Raw genomic sequence first — 22,742 nt, 5'->3', positions numbered from 1 at the left:
GTTAGAGAAATTTGTGATCGGAATACGAAGGGTACACCACGTGTTTTCATATAAGTGGTGGAAAATTTTATTTTTTGAGTTATTAACTTTTTAACACACATATCCCACCATTTGTATAGTGACACGTAGGGATGGGCAAAATACCCATGAGTTTGGGTAACCGCAATTACCCGCCCATTGAAAGTTCACAGTTACAGTTATGGGTAACCGTTTAGACGAACAAATGGTTATGGGTATAACCGTTTATCTGTGAAATTTAAATGGACGGTTATGAGTATTACCGGCGGTTATAACGGATATTCATTTACCCATTTAAATGAAATTTAATGTTTTGAATTTGACGTCTTGTTTGGAAATGCTACGAGGTGTGAGGGGGTAATGCTAATGTTGATTTTTATTTTGGTCAAAATAATGGTAATGTTGGTTCAGTCGTTCATTCAGATATATAGAGATTTCAACCAAGTTTGCAAAGATCCTAAAAAAAGCCATTTGCTCTTTGCTCTTTGCTCTTTGCTCCTGCAGTGCAAACGACTGCAGTGACCTTTCTACGACGATATCCATATTCTGATAAACCCGTCTATAATTAAAGACTTGTTTGGGTATAGCAAAAAAATATCGTTCGTAAACTATTATTTCAATTATTGGAATTGTATGATAACTGAAATGATTAAAATAAGGAAATGCATGCTAAAATGTACCTATAATGGTGTTTAATTATAAAAAAAACAAAAATTATGACAAATTTATCATTTCTAATTTTTAAGTTGTTAAAAAAAAAACATGTAGACGGATGAAAAATGGGTAAATGAGTAAAAAAAATGATAAACGGATTCAAAAATGGGTAAACGGGTAAATAGTTATGGTTAAATGGGTACACAGTTATTGGTATGGTTAACCGTTTATAAATAGTTATGGGTATGAGTATAACTGTTTATGCAATTATCCAACGGATAAACAGTTATGCGGGTATGAACATAAACGGTTATGGGTAAATAACCGTTATTACCCGTCCACCATAACTGTTACCCATCCTTAATGACATGTGATATATCACCCCATGATCACACTGAAAAATTTCTCCTTCGGTTGATAAACCATGCAGAGAATGCAGTGGTGGGATACTTTTTCCTGTAGTGAATCGAAACCATTTTGGAGGGAGTCCCACCACCCCAATCCTCCTCACCTCCCTCCCACCCCAGCTGTTGCTAGCTGTCCCTAATCCCCACCCCCATGTGACCCACCTCCCTCCCTCTCCAAAACCTCAGGGCCTTAAAAAAATGTCCCCAAAAATCCAAAGGAAATGCCACTCATTCATTTATGTTTGTGATTATTATGCTAGCTGCATGTTGCATTCTGATTCCTGCTTCTCCTGCAGCTGCCCATGTACTCTTGCTGCCCTGCTCACTTCCCTTTAATATATCTCTTTACTGTTTTTTTAGGACTCCCGAGATTTATTTGCCCTAAATATTAAGGGATCATTGCAGTTGTAGGTTGTTTGTTGGGTTGGTTGTTGGTGTTTCCATTTTCTTTTTCTTTTTTCAATTTTTTCCTTGGGATTTGGTTTCTGGTTTTGGATTTGGGTTTCTCTCTCTAATAACACACATATTTTAGGGTACCCTATATTTGGGAGGGGAGGTCACATTGAGAGAATGGCACAATTACCTCCTAAAATACCAAGCATGACACAAAATTGGCCATCCTTCCCTCACCAAAGGCTACCCGCCATGGCCAATTTCATCCCCACCACGACGACCACTTCTGCCGCCGCAATTCAACCCTCGTCCAACCAACCGAACCAACAACAACAATCCTCGTCGTGCAATTGGATGGACGAGTTCCTCGACTTCTCCTCCGCCAGGCGCGGGGCCCATCGGAGGTCTGCAAGCGACTCCATTGCCTTTCTCGAGTCCCCGTTGATACTTGACGAGGAATGCAGGAATCCTACCGCCACCATGATGCATCATCACGGATCGACCAACAACCTCGGCTTCGATAGACTAGACGACGAGCAGCTCATGTCCATGTTCTCCGACGACATGTCCGTGACCGTGCCACCTACCATCTCGTCGTCCAACCCGTCCACGCCGTCCGACCAGAACAGCAATAACAACGAGAACAATATTAATAATGGCAATAATAATAACATGAAGCCATTGATGCTTCATTTGGACCAGCAGCAGCAGCCTAAAACGGAGCCCGGAGAGGTTGAAAGCTCGTCGTGCGAGGCTGACGCTAATGCTCAATCTCATCCGCCACCGCCCACCTCCCCGGCTGACCCCAAGAGGGTCAAAAGGTAATTTCACAACAATGTGTTTAATTTACAATTTTGTTACAAGATTATGCATGCACGGTTTGGACAATCAAAAAATTTGGGTTGCTGCCAAAATGTCATTAATTATAACTAGATAGCTTAATTTAATTACAAACATTTTTGGGTTGTGATTGTAGGATTTTGGCAAACCGGCAATCAGCACAGAGGTCGAGAGTGAGAAAATTGCAATATATTTCGGAGCTTGAGCGCAGCGTTACAACATTACAGGTATACAAGAAGATCAATTACTTTGCTTTGCTTAATTCCTTATCATTGGTAATTAACTTGGTCTGGTGAATAATTGAATTAATTAAACTTGTATGTGTTGTGATTAATGAAAATATTTGAAGTCGGAGGTATCGGCGCTGTCACCAAGGGTTGCATTTCTAGACCACCAAAGGTTGATTCTAAACGTTGATAATAGTGCTCTCAAGCAACGGATTGCTGCTTTGGCTCAAGACAAGCTTTTCAAAGATGGTAATTAAGATATAAGTTTAATTAATAAACCATGATTAATTAGTGTTTATTTAGTGATATGAAGATAATACATGCATGAACCCTTTAGGCTTTATCTCAATCTTCATCTTATGGTGGAGAACAAATTCATAGGAATATCACCGAAAGTCCTTTCTTTCCTTTCGCTGTCCAACTTCCTTAATAGGAAAAAAAAAGTATTGATTTAGAAATACCTTTTAATCCCTTCCCAAAAAAAAAAAAAAAAAAAGAGAAAGTGGAAGCATAATTGTATTCTATTGCGTTATTATTAACCCTAATTGTTACTACTAGTTGTTTTTCTATTAAACATTGATACGATTAAGAGTGTTGATCTCAAGATTTATTTTCACATCTGGTGTAGCTAAATTGGCTAGAATAGTGTGCTCTCTACTGCATTCAAGTTTGAATTTTTCTTTTCATAATTTAAATAAATGTAGTTCAGAATATCTTACATGTAACCAAATAATAACATACATTTTATCCAAATTCCCAAAATTTGTTTTTGTTCCAAATTTTATTTCAACTTGACATTTTGCAGCTCATCAAGAGGCACTAAAGAAGGAAATAGAGAGGTTAAGGCAGGTCTATCACCACCAAACCCTAAAGAAGATGGACAACCAAGGAAACCGAAACCAAAACGCTCAACAGCATCAACAGCATCAACAGCAGCAGCAGCAGCAGCAATCAAACCCAGACATCATGGTCTGTACGGATCACAATGAGCAGCAAATTCCCAACTGAAGTCGAAGATGCATCGTGAATGATATAATATACAATGCAGATGCATATAGTGGCATATAATGCTAACTTTGGCCTTACATTCACGTGAAGTGTTTCCACTTATATGCGTTATATGTGGTACCCCTGACAATGTAGTGAGATTGGAGGCTAGAACATGGACACGTGGACTGCTTGGATAGGGTGCTGAAAACATTTTTTTTTATTTTCAGTAATCAATTATTTTTGTTGGGGAGGTTGGCCACTTGGCTTTGTTTTTTCCTTTTTTTTTTTTTTTTCTTCAGATTATTATTTTCAGATTTCTTTGTTTTTTTTTTTTAACTTTTGATTAATTTTGGAAGAATGGTTGGGGATTTTTTTTTTCCTTGGCGGGGAGGGAGGGATCTGTAACATTGAAGAAGAACTGGTCCGGGGAGGAGTGGTCATGTCTGAGTCTAATTGTTGTATCTTTTTTCTGTGCTTTTCTTTCCCCTTCGGACTAATAATGTGTTATGCCAAATATTAATGTTATTTGATTTTTTTCAAAAAAAAAAACTGTAAAATATATCAAAATTCATATGCATCTTGGATTGTTTATCTGAATTTTGATTAAATATGCCATTTGTTCTGAATGATTCATTGTAATTTCATACCTTAGTTTATCCAAATTGGTTCGACCAATGTGTTTTCTTTTGCATCCAAATTCAAATCTTTTTCTCTCTACTTAAATGAATTCAGCGTAGACTACTAATGTATCAAATGAAAAAGAAAAAAAGAAAAAACCCTTGGTATTTAAGATCGACAATTGTATGATATTGCATTATTTCGGGTAACATCCATTTAAGTTTGGGCCAAAGATTAGATCTTAAATTCACTTAGTTGTACTAGACGACTTGACACTAAACCTAATAGGTCGAAATTAGATAACAACTAGCCTAAAAAACTTAGGGGGTGTTTGTTTGACCGGATTAGGGGGGACTGGACTAGACTAGACTAATTGCTAGTGTAGTCTCATGTTTGGTTTGCACAAGGATTAGGTTTAATGGGATTAGATGGGACTTGTTGGGATTAAAGACTTCGTTAGGAGTTCTTGGCCAAGAACCCCAATTTCGGCCGGACTCGTAAGACCACCTGCGAGAGAGAGTCGTCACCATCACTCCCTGCATTCCCTGCTCCCTCCTTGCCCTACTTCCTCATCCTCATCCTCATCACCCTCATCTTTGTGAACTGCTTCCCCTCATCAGCATTGTGGTCGCCCTCCACCTAAATCGCCCCTCCTCCTACCCCGTTCGATCCCAGTCGAAGTAACCCTCTCTCTGTCTCTGTCTCTCACTCTCTCTGGTTCTTTTGAATTTTTTCCATCTGTTTTTTTATTTTTTATTTATTTATGGAATCTGGGTTTATTGAAAGGCTTTGAATTTCAGAATTTAAGTTGAGTTTTTGCAGGTTGTATAATGCGATTTAGTTAAGGTTTATGTGTTAGAGTTTGTCAATTTGTTAAATTTTATGGACTGATTGGATTCTACCCGTTGTGTTGATTGTTTGATGGGTTTCAAGCATATTGCTATGTGTGTGTGTGTAGTGTGCAATGTGCAATGTGCTCCAGGGCTCCAGGGACAATGACATGGAGAAAGAGTCCCTGCTTGTAATTTCCAGTGAAGAAGAAGAAGAAAGAGTCCCTGCTTGTAATTTTCGAAGAAGAAGAAGAAAGAGTCCCTGTTTGGACCCAATTTGAGTTGTTTGTGCTAATTTGGTGTCGGATTTGTGAATTGCATGTTGAAAATTTTATTATCCTACTTCTTAATTCGACACTACACCAAACGCATCACTAAGTTAATCCAGCTTAGTCTAGTCTAAGCCAGTTCAGCTTAGTCCCTGCAGCTAGTCCAGTCCGAGACAGTCCGATGCAACAAACGCACCCTTAAGTTGTTAAGAAATCTCTTTGTCACCAATATGGCTTTGTATCTTTCAACCGTATCATTTAATATCTGCTTTAGAGTGTAACTCCTAAATCTACATTCCAAATTTCCAATTCATTTTTCGACGGAAGAGGAACCAGTTTCACTTGTCTTGCATCTCTTCATTCGTTGCATTTGTTCTTCCGTTTAGGATCTTTCATAGCCTCTTGTGCGCTAACCGGAATCGATACAGAGGAAAATTACTTCACAAAAGCAATATATGGTGCAGGAAATTTGCAAGTTCAACACATGATTATTGATAAGATACTTTATGTGCTTGATTTTGAAGCTAAAGATACATATGATCTTTGAGCCTCATGCTGGCCATAAATTAACCGGTTTAACGCAGAGTACTTTAATACAGAAGCGGATACAAACACACATTTGGTACAATGACACTTACTTTATTGCACTGTGTACACAGTAGGGTTGTGTGTTTGCTTACAGTCTTCGTATACGTACGCTACGGTTTTGATTTGTCTAAACTCGGCATGGCAGTCTCCACTTTAATCCTCCCTTCCACGTTTGAAATGTGATTTCAGTCCAATCCAGCACTGGTAATAATCACGATCAATGAACGGAGACTCGAGAGCCATGTGCATAAAAGCCAAAGTATCACTGATTCTAAATGGTCCTGCCTCAGTTCCTAGCGCAATGGTAGCCTGTGAGAGTCCAACTGTCACAGTGTTACACAAGACCTGATCATTCAGCGTTTACAGTTATTGTACCACTAAACAAGTGAAAATCTAAATCCTGTCAATTAGCACAAAGGAAAAGAAAATTGAAATCCCAGTCAACCAAATCGAAATCCAGTGAATTCACTAAAAAACTAAAATATTTCAGTGAACATCAAGCCTTTCCTTCCGTGCTACTAGAAAAAGGGTGTGAACAGAGAATCTCGTGACTGCTAGAAAAAATATTTCGGTGAACATCAAGCCCCTCTATCTTTGGGTAAATTTTTTGTTTTAATTTAAAATTTTAACGGTTAAAATTTTCATAGTATCGGATGCTCTAGAGCACTAATATAAAAAATCTCGTGACTACATCGTATGAGTTTATATATTAGGACAAGAAAATAAAGATACAAGACATACATAAAACGGATCACCGTTATATGATTTTTTTGTCAAATAATATAATAATGTAGATAAGTTTCCTTATACTTCACGTGACATTCTATTTTATTCACGTATTAAGTCAAGATGTGCAAAATGTGAAGAAAAAAATGTGCATAAACTCTTTCCGATAGTAGAAAAATTAATCAATATATGACTGCAAATTTACGTTTAAATAAAAACAGTAAACGAAGCTTTTAACAAATCCGCTGTAGCAATACTAAACTTGGAATATTGATCTACCGGGTTCGACTCCCGGCAGCGGAACATTTTTTTTTCATTTTTTTTAATTTTTATTCATAAACTTCTCAACCAAACCTTGGAACCCAAATTTTCTACTCGTTCTTCAATCTGCGAGCGTATTCCTGGTCTTTGTTGATTGGTTTAGTAAATGGTTTTATAAGGTAAGAAAGTCGCCAAGTTTATTCAGAGTTAGTCGGATCAGACGAGACGGGTAGGTCTGGTTCTCTGAACGCTGCTAAGAAAGCCAGCATCGGCTCCACTACAGATACTTGGATCGAAAGTAGATCCTAACAAATTGGAATTCCTTCTTAAAAAGTCTGACAGTTACCTTACCAACGCCTGCGCTGTTATGGTGATGATTCCTTCTTTTTCTGCTATGAGATACTACACTAACATTATATCATTCAGATAATCTTGTTCTTGAGCATTTTAACTTCCCTTGATTTTTGGTTCGGTTAGTTGAAATGAAATACGTTGTTTGTGGACAATGGTTGTTTTGAGGAATGTCGAGTAGGTTTTCTCAGAGATCTGCATCTGTGAAGTCCATTTTATAGAACTTAAGCAGAGATTAGATTCTACAAACTTCAGAGTTGTATTCATTCATGGACATAAAGTCTTAGAAGCGTAGATGTTGTCAGTCATGTCTTGCTTCAGGCAAGTAAATATTTTTCTGGTGATCGAAACAGTCAGCCAGAAGGTGTGTGGGTCCTCCTCAGTGAGGTACTCGATCTACAATGTATCATGGATGTGTCTTCGAATGAAGATCATTGTAGTAGCTTTTTGAGCTTCGTCGATGGGGCTAGCATCAGTAGCTGCCTCGATGGTGGCTGTAATACTCTTTGCAATAAGATGGAGCTTCACGTCATGAATACTTCCAGAGCAGTGAAATCAGACTTGTTCAAGTTCAACATGTCCCTAAAACGGAGGGTACAACAAAACATAGTTAGTCATATGGTAATCCATACACATACATTGTAGAACATTCAGGTTCTATAGACATGTATTGGTTTAATGTAAACATGAAAGGTGCAGGTTTCATGTGGTCAGTTTTGAATAAAAACTTCGAGTTTCAAAGGCACTAAATATGAAACTACAGGTCAATTTAATTTTATGAACGATTAATTCATAAAGAAGAGGTTCCTACAAGAACACAGAATGCAATATGTTGATTGAAGTGTAATGGATTTAAGTTGTTTCGGGAAGTCAAGTATGAGAGCTTCAGGACTATGAAAGGATGTCAACGATTCAAAGTATAAAAATAAATTATTGAATCGTTAATGTCCAAAAGTGATATTCAAGTCAATAATTTTGGATTAATTATCAGATTAATGGAATGCAGGTCACTTTTAATTAATCAATAGATCGAGACCAAATAGGGTCGATTGTGGAAGCAAAATAATGAAAGACAGGTCATATTAGCTTTAGTTGGTGATAAACCAAGTGATAATTAAATTAAAATTAATTAGCGTAAACCAAAGTACCCAAAAAAAAATATTGGGCATGATTATGATTTATAACGCGGGGATGCCAAAAATTAGCATTGGGTCGAAAAAATAATGTAGCCCAGCCAAATGTGGGCTGGTATCTACACAAGGACAGGCTCTGCAACTCGGCTACAAGCCTTTAGGCCGTGTGGTCTTGGTGAGCCTAAGAGAAAAAACTGCTTGTTTAGGCCCAAAAACCAGGCACAGGGCAAGCCAAGCCAAGGCTGGGTTTCAGGTTTTTGGGTCGAGGCAGGTCAAGCCTAGCAACAAAAGCTAGGGGCGAGTGGGCTGAAGGTTGGGCGACACCCAACAAGTAATAGGCTGCTGGGGACATGCCTAATCATGGGTCAAGAAAAGCCTAACAACTCTGGGCTACTAGAGTTGGGCCAGGGACGAGCGGGACAAGGGCCAAGAAAGCTAAAGGCGTTCTTAGATTAGGTTGGGGGCTTCAGACCCGTGTAACCCTATCAAGCCTAAGGCTTAGGTTGTCTAGCGTGAGCAGCAAAGCCTAAAGGGCTACTATTGTGTGGTCCAAGCGTCAAACGACGCCGTTCCATGTTTGCTCCACGCGGCTGGGTTGCAAGCCAACTGCAGTTGTCGGCAGTGGTGCCACAACGATGCGGTTGTGAGCCGTGCCGTATTTTTCCCTGAATGTTTTTTTTTTCTAAATTGCTTCTAATTTATTTATATGCTTTGACTCACAAATTCCACATAACAAAATAATTGCGTAAGACATGATATATATATATATATATATGTGTGTGTGTGTGTTGGAAGGAAAATATAAATATAGAGGGTTCATGCATCATGAGGAATGTTTGCATGCTTCATGGACGTTTCAAATATCTTACTTTATTTTAAGCGTACCTGATTTGCAAAAAACAAATAAAAATCTTTGAATTTTGTAGAAGATAGTCTCCTCCTACGATCCTTCAGTTCCTTAGCTTCTAGCAAGAATGTGCTAATAACATGTTGTAGGTCTATCTGACTGAATTGTATTTAGGATTAGAGACGGAGAGAGGCCGGCGGCAAGAGAGAAGAGAGAGATTTAATTGTGATGTGTATGTTGTATCACCTTATTGTGCTTTTATTTATATTTATAGTAGTATGATAGATTAAATCATTACCCTAATAAGATTACAACTCTAATAGGATATTAACTACTAAAAGGAATATTTAAAGATATCCATATATACATTAGGATTTACAGAATCACATTTCTATTTTAAATATGACTACAACAAGATTATGATATATCATTTAATTATTCAATTTTTTTTATATTATTATTTATTAATAATAATATTCGATTATGATCTCTCTCTCCGAGTGGTAAACGGACAGAGTTTTAAATTATATGGTGCCGGTCCAAATTCAAATTATCTCTCCTAACTAGATATTTAATAGGGTTTTCCAATTTCAATACAGATGATGTTATGGCGGGGAGAGACAGAGACTTTTGGAGAATCATACAAAAATTTTGTTTCTTTGTGTGTTTAATTGGGAATTGAAGAGATTTTAATAGATTTATAAATTCATGGATTTTTATGAAGTTCAATCCCTCGAAATCTCATGGAGATAATGAAAATTTATGGATGCTTAAAATACAGTACAAAATCTCTCCAATTCCCTTTAATTCCCCAACTTTTTGAATTTTTTTAAAATCAAATTCTAATTGAATACACTTGGAATGTTATAAACTTCTTTAAAATCCTAATTGAATGCATCCAGATTTCTAAGGATTTTAATAAACTATCTTAAAATCCTGATTGAATACACATTGAATTTCAGAGAATCACTTAAAATCCTGATTGAATACCCCCAGATTCATTAAAAGAATTAAAATCCCTCAAAATCTCAATTGAATACACCTCCCTTAATTTAAATTCCACCCATTATATCTCCTAAATACAATTGGTTTGGCATTTGGCATCACCACTAATTGCTCCAATGAATCAACGGATCCTACTAATCACGAGTGGGTGGTTCAGTGATAAATGACGAATTATGAGGCCAGGAGGAGGTTGAAATGCATATGCGAGTCTTCTCGATTCTCAACCGTAACTTGCCATCAGTGGTCCCTTTTTTGAAAGAAAAAAAAAGCGCCTTAGTATATTTTATTTGCTTAATGGATGGTGGATTTACACCACCACTAATTACTCACATATACAATTTACACCTTATAATAAACCGTTAAAAATTCCAATTTGCTTAATGGATGGTAGATTTACACCGCCACTAATTACTCACATATACAATTTACACCTTATAGTAAACCGTTGAAAATTCTTAATTTGCTCTGGGACGTTAAGACTGAATCTTTGGATATGTGCTGCTAAAATTTTAGTGTAATTTATTGAAGTAACTAGTAATTTTTTTATTTTTATTTTTTAGTTTGGTTGCAGATTTAGTTAGAAAGCCCCGCCGCTGTATAATTTGCATGGAGGAGGGTCACGGTGTAGTATAGAGTGGCCAGGATGCATGGCAGACCTTAACGGCCTTATTTTGCTTACTCTCTTCTCCTAACTATTTCGACTTGGAAGTGATTTTATTCTCGTATGTTTACTAAACGTTATATGTATGTTGCTTAATTTTCATCAGCGGTATAATATATACCGCAGTCTTTGTTTTTTTTGGCACGTAATATGTAGTGCATTGAAAAAAATTGTGGCAATGATTCCTCAACTGTAACTCAATTGGAACAATGTTCTCACAACACTATTAAATTTTGCATCACTTTGCCGTTGTCTCACTCTCACAAGATGACAAGGTAGAGTTAGGGAGGATCTGAATGAGGAGCCACGAATTTGTGGAAAAAAATATATATAAAATCAAACGGGTTCTTCATAAAACGGGTCATGGATTTCAAACAGGCTTCATGTTTTAAATTTGGCAAAATTTTCTAAGCTGTTGGATTTTATTTATACATAATCGGGGGTGTGGTTTAGGCTTTCTTCTTCTTGTTTTTGTTTGCTTTCTTCTTCTTTTATTTTTGGCCGTTGGATCTTTTACTCCACATGATCCAACCATTCATTTAATTGGTGTATCTATGCCAATTATACAAGAATAGAACATTTTACCATAACGGTGTGATATATGTTGTGGCCATTTTTCTAAAGGGTTGAGAGAGGATGCGGCAAGTGAGAGCGTGGAGAGAAATTGTAGAATGTTTAAGATTGTGTGATTCTCACATGCCAATACTTTTACTAAGGGTAATGCTATGGAGACTACATTTATAGACAAAAAATTGCAAACTAAATGATGTGTTACTCATATGAATGAGCGTGTTTATCAACGCTTAAGTAATAATCTAACCATCAACTTCCATATTATTTAGTTTACAAAATTTTGTCTACAAATTTAGTCTTCCTAGCATTACTTTTTTTTTTTTTTTATTGATACTAATCTAAGAGGAAGAAATAACTTATCCTCCAAGTAATTACAATTATAATAGTAATGAATCACTATAATAAGGGGTAATCTAAAACTCAATCTAATCACCATCACTATAATAATGAGCACATGCATAGAGAGAATTATAATTTCTTGGAGGACAAGTCTTTCCTATTAGAATTGTAATTTCTTGGATGACAAGTCACTCCTTCCTCTTAGACTACAATTAATAAAAAGACGGGCATAGAGAGAATCACACTATCCTAAACATTCTACAATTTCTCTCCACGCTTTAGAAAATTGGCCACAACATATATCACATCGTTATGGTAAAAATGTTCTATTCTTGTATAATTGGGCATAGATTACCACTAGGCCCCTTACCATGGAATCTTGGAGTTAAATGCTTCACCAAAAAAGCGTAATTCTAAAAATCCATTATGGGATTTTGCTAGCTCTTCTTGCTACAAGGTCTTTTCTTTGTAATTGTTATTTTCTTCTCGAAAAATAATAAAATATATATATCTTGATTTTGATTGCTTGAGATGTAAGGAAACAAAACGATGTTTTTTTTTTTTTTTTTTTTTTTTTTTTTTTTTTTTTTTTTTTGTAACCAAGTTTTGTCACCACAAACTCATCTACTTCTCTGTTCAAATAAATAATTTTTTTCTTTAAGAATCACTAAAAGCATCTCTAATGTGTTAAAAGATAAATATCAAATGTTAATTTAATAATTAACTTGGCAAATGTCAAATTTTCTCTTCTTCCAATATATATATATATATGTGTGTGTGTGTGTGTGTGTGTGTGTGTGTGTGTGTATATTTATAAATGATATTTGTAAGACTCACCCAATAAGATAATTATAAAAAAATTTGGCAGCACTTTTCTCATATGTCAATTTTGGCAACAGAAAATTCATATGTCAATCCTCGTAGAATTGACAAGTCAGTTGAGAATTCTTCATACTTTTAAATTTGATTGCTTGACATTCCTCTTAAAATTTGAAACCTCCTTTAGTACTTTTAAAACGACCTAAATGTTTTTTTACGTATCGGTGTACGAGTGGTTAATGAAATTTGAGTGTACGAAGATACCTCTAAGAAAATAGGGAATTTTAACAAAAAACTTTATGTACTGTTTAATTTAACGAAAAATCATATTTTTGCACTAAAAAATCAATCCTAGTACTATTTATTTTACCCTTTATTTTATCGTTATTATTAAAATTTAAAGTTTTCAAATCATTTTCATTAATGTTCGTAAAAAAAATAACTATTAACCCTGCAGGCCCAGGAGTGAAAAACAAGGGCCTTCAAATTTGGGGTGGGCCCACGAGGCACAATCTGATATACCCTCCAAATATCATATCATTTTTTTATCAGCGGCAGAAAATCTCAAATTCGCCTTCCTTCCCCTTTTCACACAATCCTCCGTCCTCCTTCATTCCATGCCTCCGAGTCCGAGGCGCTCTTCCAATTGAATAAATCCGGGGACCCAATTCGGATCCGACCCGGAAACCAGAACCTAACCGAACCTAACCGCCGAGTCGAATTTGGATTTGTGAGGGAGGAGGGCAGCCATGGCGTACAGGGCCGATGACGACTATGACTATCTGTTCAAGGTGGTGCTGATTGGCGACTCCGGCGTGGGAAAATCCAACCTTTTGTCGAGATTCACGCGCAACGAGTTCAGCCTCGAGTCGAAGTCGACGATCGGCGTCGAGTTCGCCACTCGGAGTATCCACGTTGATGAGAAGATCGTCAAGGCCCAGATTTGGGACACCGCTGGCCAAGAAAGGTTTTTAACTTTCTCGACCAATTCATACTTTGATCATTTCAATCTGTTTGCCTCTTTTTATGTTGTTCTTGTTATGGGATTTGGGTAAATGGGTGATTTGATGATGAGAAAATGTGGGGAAATGGGTAATTGGGTGCTGAGAAAATGTGGGAAAATTGAAGGGACTGTTTAGAGATTTCGTTCGCCATACGAATCGAGATCTGTGAGCGAATTGGGTTTTATTTTTGTTTTCGGTTTATTGTTTGAGCGCTGAACAGAATCTGACACCAATGTAAGATCACTGCTGAATTTGAACATGTTCTCTTGTATTGAATAATAGAATTATCAAATTAAGAAAATGTAAGCTATAATCTCAAAAGAATTGAGCATCGAAAAAGTACATGTTTAGTTCTTTCTGCTTGGTTCATTGCAGAAAGATAAACTTTTGAACAGTATAAGTAGGTCATCAGGTATGTGAAGATGTCTCCTGTACCGTCAGATGTAAATCCAACAAGGGATTCTACTAATGTGGCTCTATGTGTTGAATAGTGTGTTTTTGGGAAATAGGATTGGTACTGAATATTCGTTGCTTTCCTTCTACCGAGCAGATGTAGTCCTTAGTTTGTGTTGCTGAACCTTTTCGGTAGCAGACTAGAAGATTTGAGATAATAGGTTTCAGGAAATTTAATAATTTGTTATTTTGATGTGGTTGCTGTTGTCATTTGTGAATGATGATTGCCTGAATTTTAAGTTTTGAGTAATTTTTTCTTTTGTTGAAGGTACCGTGCAATCACAAGTGCATACTACCGAGGAGCTGTTGGCGCTTTGCTTGTCTATGACGTCACCAGGCATGTGACATTTGAGAATGTTGAGAGATGGTTAAAGGAGCTACGGGATCACACAGACTCCAACATTGTGATAATGCTTGTGGGTAACAAAGCTGACCTGCGTCACCTGCGTGCTGTTTCTGTTGAGGATGCCAAGGCTTTTGCTGAGAGAGAAAACACCTTCTTTATGGAGACATCAGCACTCGAGTCTATGAACGTTGAAAATGCTTTCACTGAAGTCCTAACACAGATATACCATGTAGTCAGCCGGAAAGCACTAGAGGTCGGAGATGATCCTGCAGCATTGCCCAAGGGACAGACCATAAATGTCGGAAACAAGGATGACGTTTCTGCTGTTAAGAAAGATGGTTGCTGTTCTGCCTAATCGTGAGAGCGATAGGTCAAGCTGAAGGGCGTCGTCTTCTCATTTTGCTGCCCCTAAAGTTTCAAGATTTGTACCTGTCAACACATGGAATTTGTCATTAACTTTTTACCGTATGGTATTGCTTGTGTTTTTTGGGGTCGGCTCTTAGTTTTGGAGTCAAAAGAAATGTCACAGCTTCCGTCTTATGTCAATTTCTTGATTATTTACCTACGATCTTTTGTTGATACTTTCGTTTGCTCTAGTTTAGGAACAGTTTCTGGATAATTTTTTTGTATCGGATGGATGATTAGTTGAATGTATGATGATTTAGCGCCTTCCCTTTTATGGCTCACATAAGTACATTGCCAATCGAAAAGGTTTTACATCATAACACGAGGCGGTTTTAAGGACTCCGAAACATTTTCGAGTTGAGGGATCAAAATATAACTCGAGGACACTTTCAGTGGCCATTGTTACGATTAAGTCAAAATCTTTTACGCCGTTTTTATCTACCAGAAGAAAATTCTAGAATGCTGTAGAGTACGAGGTACTTCGTGTGTTTTAACCATTAGATTTTGATTTTTGATTTTCAAATAAAAATTTGCGGTCAAAAACATCTGGAGTCTGCCATACTCAGGGTGCTATGGAGGAGACTGCTTTCTAAAGCGACTAACGTTAAACCTTTTTGATTTAAAAACCTTAGACCAATGACACTTAGTACTATGGCCTAGTGGTATTCCTCTTCATTTGTAAGTGAGAAGATTCAATTCTTGCCACAGACGACTTCGAGCAAAATTATTATGGTTAGCCCACTATAAGGCTTAAGTCTGGTTTGGTACTAAGGTGATTCTGAAAAAAGCTGGTATCAAAAAAAGCTGGGAGCTGTTTCTGTGTTTGGTAAACATTCAGCTTCAGCTTTTTTTCACAGTTTTTGGTGAAAAAAAGTCAAAAACAAGAAGCTGCAAAACCCAGCTTTGAAAAACCGGCTTTTTTTTCACATCTGTTTTACATAAAAGTTTACCAAACACTATAACACTATAATACTGCTTTTTTCTTTTTTTTTTCAAAAGCACTTTTACAAAAAAGTTTACCAAACACTCAGCTGCTTTATTTCACAGCTGCTTATTCTCACAGTACAGCAGAAGCAGCTTTTTTTCAAAGCACAACAATATCAAACTAGCCCTTACACCGCTCCCCCACATCTTAGTGTAAATAATATCGCATGTAAAAATAAAAAATAAAACCTTGGACCAATAAATTTATGCATTTTGTTTAATCAAGTAAATTTATGAATTTAAAAATATTTTAAAAAACAAATTGTACATTATTCAATGTAATATATTGTTCTATTTCATGAACATTTAACCAAGCAAAAACTCTATTCAAGTAAAAAAAGCCATAGTAACACAACACACCATACATACATCAATGGCTTCTCGTGTCAAAGGTGTAAAGAAATCAGGAAACTATTAATTTATGTATTGCGTGAGACTTGTATGAATTTTTTTATGATGTTTAATATTATAAATTTCGCAAACTATTAACATAACACATTATTCTCAAGTCAAGACCAACCTAAAATATTATTTAATCGTGATTATTAATTAATTAGATATCAAATTATTGAAGTGTTACTATATTTTGTTAAATAGATTCTCAAATTTAGAGATTATAATCTCTCAAAAGAATCTCATAACTTGTTGTACCATATTCTATATCCAATTAGTCACCAACGGAGCTACACACCACAAACATGCAACATGAAATTTACAGTGCCTAATATCAACATAAGAAACAAAAACATTAAATTCTCATTCATAGTCATAATTCAGCATCGACCGATCATTTTTCATCGACAAAGATGAATTATTCAAAAAAATAAACAAATAGTTGGCACAAATGAACAAAATGTGGCTTAATTACCAAGAGTAATACCGCAGAGGCAGAATAATAAAATTTAAAAAAAAAAAAAAGGTCTGTACAAGTTTGATAGGTACATGACCAATGTTGGTAACAATTGGTCGATATATATTATATGCCGGTGCATATACAAAAATATATAACAAAATAAAGTTAGATGAAAGAACAAAGGAAGAATCCTTTGTCATTCAACTATCGCCCCTTCTATACATTCTTCTTCCCTGTGTTCAACGCTTCGGATTTGCAGACAGGGCAGACATTTTTCACAAGCAACCACTTCTTCAAGCAACTTGCATGATACTCGTGTCCGCAATGGAGAATTCCTATCTTCTCGCGGTTCTTGTAATTATCCTGTAAAATGCCGAACGCAACAATGGTGAATTGACCAGCAAGATCGTTTTTTTTTTTTTAAACGGTAACTATTAGAGATTCACAAGTATGAAGCTACTCAATTGCACGTAACTATCAAGACGAAAAAAATATGTTGGAACAAGTTTTATGGTACCTGGCATATAATGCAGGAATCGGCTTCCTTCTCTGGGGATCCAGCATCTTCGAGGTTTAAATTAATTGAAGATGATAAATAAGACCTTGTCTTTAGTTGTTTTCTAATGGCCTCATCTGACAACCCAGTGCTTACATGGCCAATTTGCTCCCCCAATGCAAGAAGCTCCTGCAGTCGAAAGTGGGGTTTTCAGGTTAAAACTCTGCAGAAGTAGCATAACTATCGGAATAACAGAATAAAAATGGTAAGAACATAAATATATCTGAGAATCCATTGGCATAGCTAAGGAACTCTTTTATCTTTTGCTTATCTGCACGATTCCGCAATTCGTTGATGTATCTAAATGAACAAGTAGGTAAGAATGGAACTACTTCAGTTACCTCATATGACATGTCCTCTATGTCCAACCGCATGTCTCTGTGCTGGTCAAGAAAGCTTCCATAAAAGTTAGGAACATCTACTATGACACCCTCCTACAAAAAAATTCCAAAAAGGTTCAGCCAAATATAATCTCAAACGTAGATGGTAAATACTAAATGCATATACCATATACTTCCAAATAACACACAAACAATATATGTGTGTATGTGTGTGTGTAGAGAGAGAGAGAGAGAGAGAGAGAGAGAGAGAGATTACATCAGCCTGAAGAACTCTGAAGTGGGGAAGGTTCTGGTGTCTTAAATCTGCCTCGGGAATAACTCCTTGGTGTGGCCTGTATACCCTAAAACCATTCGAGGGAATAGATCCTGGTTGCCTACGACCAATCTCCAAACCATTCTGAGAAGGATTCATGGTGCTGCGCGAGGAACTTGTGGGTAATCTATATGAAGCTGCTGTGGCACCCTGGGGGATAAAATTAAGGTTGTGGCCTCTTAATCCTTGCATGGGTGGTGCTACACGTTGATTATGATGGTGGTGGTTGAGCAGAGGAGGATGCCGGAGAATAGAGGAATTTCTGTTGCTAGATGAATCATGATATCTTTGCATACCCATGTTCGCGCTGTCCATAGAACCTACTGTGACATTACCCCCTGTGAGAATGAGCCACAGAGAGTGAGTGTTCCAATTAATAATTAGCACACTGATCATTAAATTAAGACACATAGGTGTGTTTCCTTAATTAGATCAATACGTTGTAAGAGCAACTGAAACATGACTTTTCAGACATTAAATGACCTAAGCAGATGCAAATAGGAATCCAATTATAACGGAAGAAAATACAAGCCAGTACTGACCGTGCATAAAAGGAATAGTAGGAACTGGATTCCAGGATGGAGAACTTCCATCCCCACTGTTACTACTTAAATGTTGATCCAACCAAAGTGTTCCAGCCGGCTGAAAGTGCTGACCCGCATAATTTACTTGATTTAGAAGGTTATGGTCATGTGTCATAACAGAATCAAGCCCAGTTGTAGCTGATCTGTTCCTCATATTACTCTGAGGTCCTGCTTCCATAATTGGTGGATTGCCAGTTCCTGCATACTGAGGCAAGGCATAAGTTACAGCATCCATTACAGCAACTCCATCAGGATTCCTCAAATTCAAAGGAGGCACTGAAGAACTAGGGGTTGCAAAGGCATTAAGATATTGGAAATTCCCTGGTAGGCCTTCAGGGTTTTTTCTCTTAAACTGACCTCTAGCATCATCCATTATGCGATTATTTCTACCATACTCATCTGCAGAAATTCCAATGGCTCCATAATGGCTAGAAGATGGCGACGGATCAGAAGCACCATGATTTAGAGGAACAGGTAACACCCCAGTACTAGACGAAGGAGTCATGTATGAATAATAATAGTTGGCTGGAGTCGCAACACCCAAATCAAGATTATGATGATGCTGAACACCAGTGTACTGGGCCATCCCGTAGAGTGCGGCATTATCATAACCCTCGGGTAAATGTTGGGCATCAAAACGAGTAGTGCCCCCTGAAGCTGTTACCATTGTGTGAACATTGTGCTGTTGGATACTAGAAGCGCCCCCAAAATGGACGGAGGGTGGGGGACAGAGATAACCTTCCCCTTGTTGATTCATTTCCAAATCGATCATCTGACTAGGGCATAGCATATTTCTTTGCCCCATTGAAGTCTCAAATAATCCCTTCACTCCAGCCAAGGTATCTACAAAAATCAGTCAAATGATCAGTTAGGACATTATAGAACATGGAACAAGTCAAAAAATAACATTTAGATGCATACACGGTCCAGTTACCTGCTTCACAGTGAGCAAGGAGTTCCAGGGTTACCAACTTTTTGGGATCCACTATACATTGTGATTCAATTATCTAAACCATTTATTTTTAAAGTGTCCATTTAAGGATCATGCCAAAAATAATCCAAATACGCAATCATTTAACCACTTGATTATCCTCAGCTATTATTTTAGTGTTTACAGACAATATAAGTGTCCATCTAGTAGCTGAAAGGTTGGTTGACGGTGGAATTCCTCACTCCCCGTGGAGTGGGTGAACAGGTCTATATGTTATACCCTCCAACGTTCAAACTTTAGCACTAATTTCCTTTGCCATCCTTTATGAATGATTCAGTTAAATTATAAACAATCTTTGAAAAATAAAAATAAGGTCATTTTCTATATAAATTTTTTTGTTCAAAGAAGAAGAAGCAGATAAAAAAATAAGAAAAATAAAAAATAAAAAAAACAGGTCATAGAGTCTTCTAGAGTAAGAAGTTCAAATCTTGTACCTAAGCACAACCGATGTCACTGTCAATCACAATAAAAATAACCTAAGGTTTGGTAGAACATCTGAATCAATCTTCCAATTAAGGCTCGGTCAATTATACAGTAACATGGTAACTGAAATTTGATACTCAAAATGCACAAATCATCATAGAAACTCAAGCAAAAGATTAGTCCATGCAGCCACAATAACAGGGTGATCACACTGACCACAAAATACTTCAGGAGTGGAAGGAAAGCATAAGAAAACCCTCAAGAAGCAAAAAATATCTCAAAAAGAAAACTGTTTCTTTCATCCGCCGTACGAGATAATGTGAACTCTTTAGGTTGCCAAAAATCCAATTATCCATTCTTTTTAAAGGTAACTAAAATCATGAATCCCCATTCCCTAGTGAAACATGATGAAAGATAAGCATACTTTGATAAAACAAATACCCACTGCTTGTCTTAGTCTACTACTCTCTACCACAAGTTTGTAACCTTAAAAGATACCATGTGCACCTGAAACTAAAGGAAGGGGGAAGCACAGGTTTCACTGTTAAAAAATATTTTTAAGAAAATGTGGGAGAGAAGTTCACTCTTCCAAATTTATACCAACAAATATTACCTTTCTCATCACATCCCATAAACCATACAAAGAAGTCTTATCCATGACTTTGTCCAAACTAATTCCATACATAACTTCCTATTCTCCTCAGAAAGTAAAAAACTTCCCCATTATTGATTAACCCATCTACCAAAGAATCCCACTCGGCCATACACACGTTTAAGCAGTGGCGGATGCATTGAGGGGCAGCTGACCCCCCGAACTTCGGTGAATGTCCATAGATACTTTGGGTGCTGACCCTCCGAACTTCGGTGAATGTCCATGGATACCTTGGGTGCTGACCCTCCGAACTTCGGTGAATGTCCATAGATACCTTGGGTGCTGCCCTTTTGAAGATTAGAGTTGGCTTCATTCATGCCCTCCAACTAACTTCAGGCCTACCAAGACTTGGTGAATGTCCATGGATACCTTGGCTGTTGCCTCTTGCATACATTAACAGGTGTGTAATATGCCTTTCCAAATGACTTCAGGCCTACCAAGACTCAATGAAATGGCAAATGCATGCTATTTCTGGTAAAAAAAATTGCACGCTGCGCTAGCTATTCTTACTGACCTCCTAATATTATTTCCTGGATCCGCCGCGTTTAAGTGTAGCATTGATCTCATGTTCACAAACAATACGTCCTTTTTCGATTCAAACCTAGGATCTTCATACTCACCTCACCCTTCTCAGGCCACTTGAGCTAAGGTTCACGGGCGAAAACAAACAAAACACTCCAAATCAATGTAATCAGCGGTTACGTGCGAATTATCATAATTATGAGATTCTATGAGCTACGAAAAACAAGTCCTATATTGACAAACCTCGTGAAGAAAGAAAATCAAGCGACAGAAAATACAATACCACACAGCTTTAGACCATACAATCACAGATTAGACCATGAAATCTAATATAACATAAAAAAAAATTAAAAATAAAAATTAAAAAGTAACATGCAGATGATAACTTCAACAAACTTGGTTCCATAAATTCGTGTACCGTTGGATATATATAAATTACCCCTTAGTTTTGCTCATCAGTTTAAGGGGGGGCAAATTATATGTAATATTTATTTAAATTTGAAGGTTTTTTTTTTTTTTTTATAATTTCTTTGACTTTGCTAAGAAAATCAGAAGAAACCCAAATTTATTTCAACAAAAAATAAATAAATTTCCCGAACTCTTAGAAAAAAATTAACATAAGTACAAATTACATACTTTATTATCATAAACAAAGGGATTATATCCGAAGAATGCCGAATTTCTTCAAAAAGTTCCTGCAAAAGAAAAAAAAAAAATACCCAATTCAAATCGTCGAAATTGTAATCGGAAAGAGCAAAAAACCCTAGAGCTCAAATTAAACGCTAACGGCCATAAAAGCTTCAAAATTTGCAGCAAATAAAGGGAAAATCATGAAAAAGTTTGAGAATTTCAGTGAAATCGGCGTAGAAAAAAAAAAACCTCACCGTAACGAAAACCGATCAAAGCAAGCGAGATCGAAAAGGGTACTCCCAGAGAGAGAGAGAGAGAGAGAGAGAGAGAGGGGAGAGAGAATGGGGTATTCAATGTAATTGGGACACAGAGAGAATTGAAATTCTGGGTGTTGTTATTTTATATCCAGGAATCAGGATTGAAAGGAATATTGATTTTATATACGGTTTAATGGCTCTGAGTTTCTAATTCTGACCGTTTATAATTTAATTTTTCAAAAAGGAAAACAAATTTAATAATTTTTTAATTTTATTTCCAGTTTTTCTTCGGTCACTTTTTTCGATTCCAGTTATGACTTAGGTGGTTCTGTTTTTATTAGCTAATAATTAGGTTTATTAAAATCTAATTTTTTATTTATTTCAATTAAATTATGTAAAAATTAGATTGGATTTTGTATTTTCTAATGGAGATTTTACTTGCCCAATAACAACGTTAGTTTTCTGTTTCTCGAAGGCAAGTTACACACACCTGACCTGTTAGAGAGATTTTATAGTGAGCTTGGAATACGAGGCTAAATACTACGTGTTATTATATAATTTAAAAAATAATTAACCTGTTATATAATTGTATGATAATATATAGTTCTGTTCTGTGTTTTGAACACTAAAAATTCTCTCGACTTCTTAAGGCCTTACTCATGCATTAAATTTTGCACCTTTGTTTTTTAGGAAAGAAAATAAAGTGTAGGTGGATCAAAAAATCATTGGACTTTTACTACATTTAATCATCTAATTTGAAATTAATTTGTATTTGTGTGTAATACCCCGTATTTAAAAGAAAATGATGATTATATATGATGAGTGAAGTTATTTTTATGTAATAATTTTATTGGGTTTCTTTTTATACGCTATGTGTAC

At 36.5% G+C, this 22,742-nt stretch overlaps 3 protein-coding genes across 5 annotated transcripts; 2 read left to right on the top strand and 1 right to left on the bottom strand.

The window, feature by feature from the left end:
• Positions 1–1,271: 1,271 nt before the first annotated feature.
• LOC137743877 (basic leucine zipper 34) lies at positions 1,272–4,106 on the top strand. Of its 2 annotated transcripts, XM_088678946.1 has the most exons (5): positions 1,272–1,383; positions 1,612–2,293; positions 2,449–2,539; positions 2,662–2,788; positions 3,345–4,106. In XM_088678946.1, exons 1-5 carry the CDS (start codon positions 1,278–1,280, stop codon positions 3,545–3,547), a joined length of 1,209 nt encoding a protein of 402 aa, XP_088535072.1. In that variant the 5' UTR covers positions 1,272–1,277; the 3' UTR covers positions 3,548–4,106. The 2 variants fall into 2 exon arrangements, with proteins under 2 accessions (XP_088535072.1, XP_068339912.2); XM_068483811.2 differs by lacking the exon at positions 1,272–1,383 and having other exon boundaries at positions 1,454–2,293.
• Positions 4,107–13,096: 8,990 nt separating this feature from the next.
• Positions 13,097–15,024, top strand: LOC137741711 (ras-related protein RABA1f). Its single transcript, XM_068481420.2, has 2 exons — positions 13,097–13,516; positions 14,275–15,024. The coding sequence occupies exons 1-2, from the start codon at positions 13,299–13,301 to the stop codon at positions 14,705–14,707; spliced, it is 651 nt and encodes a 216-aa protein (XP_068337521.1). The 5' UTR covers positions 13,097–13,298; the 3' UTR covers positions 14,708–15,024.
• A 1,450-nt stretch (positions 15,025–16,474) lies between these two features.
• LOC137742206 (putative E3 ubiquitin-protein ligase ZFP1) lies at positions 16,475–22,172 on the bottom strand. 2 transcript variants are annotated; one of them, XM_068481998.2, is made up of 7 exons: positions 21,861–22,172; positions 21,613–21,671; positions 18,347–19,231; positions 17,748–18,142; positions 17,492–17,584; positions 17,112–17,279; positions 16,475–16,957 (listed from the first exon to the last, which is right to left on the bottom strand). In XM_068481998.2, the coding sequence occupies exons 3-7, from the start codon at positions 19,191–19,193 to the stop codon at positions 16,811–16,813; spliced, it is 1,650 nt and encodes a 549-aa protein (XP_068338099.2). In that variant the 5' UTR covers positions 19,194–19,231; positions 21,613–21,671; positions 21,861–22,172; the 3' UTR covers positions 16,475–16,810. The 2 variants fall into 2 exon arrangements, with proteins under 2 accessions (XP_068338099.2, XP_068338100.2); XM_068481999.2 differs by lacking the exons at positions 21,613–21,671; positions 21,861–22,172 and adding an exon at positions 19,323–19,672.
• Positions 22,173–22,742: the final 570 nt, after the last annotated feature.

Source organism: Pyrus communis, chromosome 11 (assembly GCF_041283825.1).
Source record: "Pyrus communis isolate YQ-2024b chromosome 11, ASM4128382v1, whole genome shotgun sequence".
NCBI classification, from domain to species: Eukaryota; Viridiplantae; Streptophyta; class Magnoliopsida; order Rosales; family Rosaceae; genus Pyrus; species Pyrus communis.
Note: the sequence above shows the minus strand (reverse complement) of the source record. Positions and strands in the feature narration are given on the sequence as shown.

Excerpts from the sequence above, each read along its gene's own strand:
- LOC137741711 (XM_068481420.2), top strand. The coding sequence starts at position 13,299 with ATGGCGTACAGGGCCGATGACGACTATGACTATCTGTTCAAGGTGGTG. Across the intron at positions 13,517-14,274 it reads GACACCGCTGGCCAAGAAAG|GTACCGTGCAATCACAAGTG; the intron begins GTTTTTAACTTT and ends CTTTTGTTGAAG.
- LOC137742206 (XM_068481998.2), bottom strand. The coding sequence starts at position 19,193 with ATGGGGCAAAGAAATATGCTATGCCCTAGTCAGATGATCGATTTGGAA. Across the intron at positions 17,585-17,747 it reads TCAGAGTTCTTCAGGCTGAT|GAGGGTGTCATAGTAGATGT; the intron begins GTAATCTCTCTC and ends ATTTTTTTGTAG. Across the intron at positions 17,280-17,491 it reads TAGAGGACATGTCATATGAG|GAGCTTCTTGCATTGGGGGA; the intron begins GTAACTGAAGTA and ends TTTCGACTGCAG.
- LOC137743877 (XM_088678946.1), top strand. The coding sequence starts at position 1,278 with ATGTCCCCAAAAATCCAAAGGAAATGCCACTCATTCATTTATGTTTGT. Across the intron at positions 1,384-1,611 it reads CTTCTCCTGCAGCTGCCCAT|GGTACCCTATATTTGGGAGG; the intron begins GTACTCTTGCTG and ends CACATATTTTAG. Across the intron at positions 2,540-2,661 it reads GCAGCGTTACAACATTACAG|TCGGAGGTATCGGCGCTGTC; the intron begins GTATACAAGAAG and ends AAATATTTGAAG.